Consider the following 3021-nt stretch of genomic DNA (forward strand, 5'->3'; position numbering starts at 1 on the left):
TACATCTACATTGATAATAGATAATGACAATTGATAATAAACTATTATTTGACGATTTCAAAATATGAAAACTTGTAAAAATTTCATGTATGTATTGTTTTTTTTCAATAACACAATATATTCAAGTTATCTTTTTATTAAAATTTGTTTAATTTAAATTTCATAATGATCCCCCTCAAGAAAAATTTTAGAGCCGCCACTGCTTGTGTATGTAGAACAGGGGATTAGAATACCTAAAAAAAAAAAAAAAGTTTGGTTTTTGAAGAATTTTGAACACACACATTAGCAAAAAGTAAAAGTGACGTTTCAATGTTCATGAAAAATATGACGTTCCATTACTTTTTAGAGTAATTTCTATCCATCACTATTGTACATTAATGCTATAAATTTGATGGTCCATCTCAAATATTGGATGATATATTACTAGTCAAACATCTTTATAATCTACAATTTTATAATAATAAGTGACACTGTTTTAATAAGGTCTACAACAAATTAAAATAGTGCGTGCGAGCTGTACGAGGGATATATGGTCCAGTACTGTAGACAAGTCAGACATCTCGTGCCCTTACTGAAGCAAAGAAGACCAGCCAATCAAAAGAGTTCCTCATGCACTCACTATAAGGTTCTCTCTTTCTGTGGCTCAATAAAAGCTTATCTTTTCAGGATAAAACTGTTACTTGCAACTAAGTATTGTATTTATCTACAAAAATCGAAAAAAGGTAATGCATTTATCTGATTATCTCTTAGCTTACCCTTTTGTCACCAAACCTTTTAGCATAAATCTGCATGCCTTTCATTACAATATGTTTGCACATGCAAAAAGTAAACCGTACAGCTTAAAAACACTAATTTTTACCAATAGCTACTATATGACAAACCTATTCTACCCTGGGGATCTGATAAACTTTTACCACAGCCATCTGATAATTCCTCTTTTTTTTTTTCTTTTTTTTGAATATATCTTTCTTCACCAATTATTATAATGCTTTTGTCACCTTTGCTTTCTCTTCTTTTTTCCTAAAGTCAGGCATATGCGCACTTAGTATAATATTAAAAGGCCTTTTTTCTTTAGCAGCCTTTGTAGTAGCACATTTAGCATGTAAAAACTTTATAGCACTCTTAATTGCTCAATCATCAAGCCATGATCAGTCACTTTTTTCTTTGTGCGGCACTCTCAAAGTTCATGTCTTATTCTCACACATATATATATAAGGCGGTAGTTGAGGTTCTTCTCCCCCACCAAGAAAGGTAGATGATAGACAGAACCAAAACTACACACCCTCTACATAAGTATACCAAGCTCCCCAAGCCTGACAAACTCTCTCTCTCTCTCTCTCTCTCTCTCTCTCTGAATTTAGACAAACACAAACAAAAGCTAATGGCTTCCATGGCAGATAGGTCTATTAAAAGAGAAGTGAAGGCAATGGAAGCCATTAATAGTGTTTCAACTAAGAAGGAATTCAACAAGGGAGCATGGACAGCTGAGGAAGATAGAAAACTGGCTGAGGTTATTGCAATCCATGGTGCTAAAAGGTGGACGATAATTGCAACTAAAGCAGGTCATTTTCAATTTCACCAAGTTGAATTCTAAACTTGATAACTTCAATACTATATTTGTTATGAAAATGATGTTCCTAAATTTTGATCAAAGGCTTAATAAGTCTTTGCTTATTGTAGGTCTTAACCGATGCGGCAAGAGTTGCAGGCTAAGATGGTTGAATTACTTGAGGCCTAACATCAAGAGAGGAAACATATCAGACCAAGAAGAGGATTTGATACTTAGGCTCCACAAACTACTTGGAAACAGGTTAATTAATTCACATGTCAAACATAGGCCAATATATATTAACATGGTTGTTCTAACTTCTATGTTCATATAGTTAAACATGGTCAAGGTTGGATTTTTCTATAATTGTTTGTTTTTAATTATCTTAGGTGGTCTTTGATAGCCGGAAGATTACCCGGTCGAACAGATAATGAGATAAAGAACTACTGGAATTCTCATTTGAGCAAGAAGTTACGGCAGAAGGAGAAGCAAAGTGGAGCTGCAACAAGAGATAGCTATACTGTTCAGGAAAATAGGGAGGAAGAGAAAGTCAATGAAGAAATGAGTGGAGAGCAGAATACATCTAAAGGAGTTGATGACTCAAAAAGTGACTTTGATGTGGATGAGTTCTTTGATTTCTCTAATGAGACTACTTTGAATTTAGAGTGGGTTAGCCAATTCCTTGAACTTGATCAGGGCTTCAGTGATGTTTCATAAACTGTTTGACCTTTTTTTTCCTCTTCATAAATTTGGTGCAGTTCATGCTAATCAGTAGGGTGTATGTAATAAATAATAATTCATTTAATAACTCTATTTTTTTTTCTTCTAAGTTCTTCATGAATTTGGTGGAGGTATCAGCTCTTAGATGTGCTGAACTGTAAATTACTTCCATGAATTAGTCCTTATCATTTTATGAAGTTAAATTTCCTCTTCAATTTCTTCTACATCAATCATTGCATACCAACCTGGCCATGGAAAGAGAAAAAAAAAAGAAAACAAAACAAAATTCATGGCTAGCAACCTAAGGCAATAGAAATATGAAAAGCACCATGGTAATGAAAATTTTGGCATTTAGTTCTTAATCGATGACGGTACAGCTTTGGTGACGGAAAAAAATTGTGTAAAGATATATAGTAAACAGCTATGATAAAAGTGAGAAAGGAATTGTCCACATTATTGTGGACAAGGGTTAAAGCATATAAGCATGATGAGACAAAAGGCCATGTGTGGCTCATATTCATTAATTAATATTTGTGCTAAGATAATTTGTAACATTTTAAAGGCCGACAAAGAAGACAAAGCATTCTCATGTCCAGATGATTACCGCATAACACTTTGTGAAAGCCTGAAAGGCATATAGGTTACTGTGTTAGAAAAAGCTTTTGAATCTATAATCGGATTATATTTTTCTTCTTCTTTCTTTTTTTCATCACAAAAGAGTTGGGACCTTTCATACTGAAACTTTTCCCAGC

General features: G+C 33.5%; 1 protein-coding gene across 1 annotated transcript; it reads left to right on the forward strand.

Annotated features, from left to right (window-relative positions):
- The first annotated feature begins 1099 nt into the window (after positions 1-1099).
- Positions 1100-2372, forward strand: LOC126724926 (transcription factor WER-like). Its single transcript, XM_050429344.1, has 3 exons — positions 1100-1562; positions 1681-1810; positions 1939-2372. Exons 1-3 carry the CDS (start codon positions 1256-1258, stop codon positions 2264-2266), a joined length of 765 nt encoding a protein of 254 aa, XP_050285301.1. The 5' UTR covers positions 1100-1255; the 3' UTR covers positions 2267-2372.
- Positions 2373-3021: the final 649 nt, after the last annotated feature.

This window comes from Quercus robur, chromosome 5 (genome assembly GCF_932294415.1).
Source record: "Quercus robur chromosome 5, dhQueRobu3.1, whole genome shotgun sequence".
NCBI classification, from domain to species: Eukaryota; Viridiplantae; Streptophyta; class Magnoliopsida; order Fagales; family Fagaceae; genus Quercus; species Quercus robur.

Excerpts from the sequence above, each read along its gene's own strand:
- LOC126724926 (XM_050429344.1), top strand. The coding sequence starts at position 1,256 with ATGATAGACAGAACCAAAACTACACACCCTCTACATAAGTATACCAAG. Across the intron at positions 1,563-1,680 it reads GATAATTGCAACTAAAGCAG|GTCTTAACCGATGCGGCAAG; the intron begins GTCATTTTCAAT and ends TGCTTATTGTAG. Across the intron at positions 1,811-1,938 it reads CACAAACTACTTGGAAACAG|GTGGTCTTTGATAGCCGGAA; the intron begins GTTAATTAATTC and ends TAATTATCTTAG.